Raw genomic sequence first — 772 nt, 5'->3', positions numbered from 1 at the left:
GTAAGCAATGCAGCCCTGAAGTGACATTTAATTTTGAAATGCACAGAATATCAATGAAATCTTCAACTTTTTCTTGTTTATTTGCGAAGATATTTGTCGAATAGTTGGTATAAATTACGTTTTAAGATGTACTGTTCAATTCTTCTATTTAGAAGTATTAGAAGAAATCTTTTTTCTTTCTGATGCTTAAGCATATCATGATATGGAAGCAAATGCGGTGCATAAGAAGGGATCAATTTATTTGGGATTCCGGAACGGTTATATATTTTCCTACCGAGTGATCAATGAGGAGGAAAAATTCTCGGAAATATTATTTTCACTCGATCTCGCACATCGTACTCCCCAAACAGGTAAGTCATGTTTCATTTTTTTATTGAATCAAAAGTAGAAAACTACCGATTACCAAACACTTCTACAGAAGTACTCGGTAAGGACGATGAATTGCACTTATTTTCGACCGATGGTAAAGAAGCAATTGTAGTAATTTGCGGTCCCATAACATATTATCGAATATACAACGTTAATCCACGGTTAGTGAACAGAAAGTATTGAGAAAGAGAAATCTTAGTGTTATTAAGTGACGTGGATTGTTGTTATCAGTCCTGAAAATGTCTGTATTTTTATTCGATGATGCGTGTGATACCACCGGAACTTATCATTGCCTTACTTAATTTTAGACAAGTTTTGCTATCAGATATTCCATATCCTCTTCTAATCCAAGTGATGATATTCCTGAGGAAAAGTGGAGGGGGAAGAATGAAGCTGGGATGCT

The 772-nt window shown here is 34.8% G+C and overlaps 1 protein-coding gene across 1 annotated transcript; it reads left to right on the top strand.

Annotated features, from left to right (window-relative positions):
• Nucleotides 1-202: 202 nt before the first annotated feature.
• LOAG_15435 (hypothetical protein) lies at nucleotides 203-530 on the top strand (the record flags this gene model as incomplete). Its single annotated transcript, XM_003150926.1, has 2 exons — nucleotides 203-350; nucleotides 419-530. Coding segments are annotated over 2 exons (258 nt in total), but the record flags the coding sequence as incomplete, so codon positions are not given.
• Nucleotides 531-772: the final 242 nt, after the last annotated feature.

The sequence above is a fragment of the Loa loa genome, assembly GCF_000183805.2.
Source record: "Loa loa unplaced genomic scaffold supercont3.1966, whole genome shotgun sequence".
NCBI lineage: Eukaryota > Metazoa > Nematoda > Chromadorea > Rhabditida > Onchocercidae > Loa > Loa loa.
The sequence above is the reverse complement of the archived record's forward strand: the minus strand, read 5'-3'. Positions and strand labels throughout refer to the sequence as shown.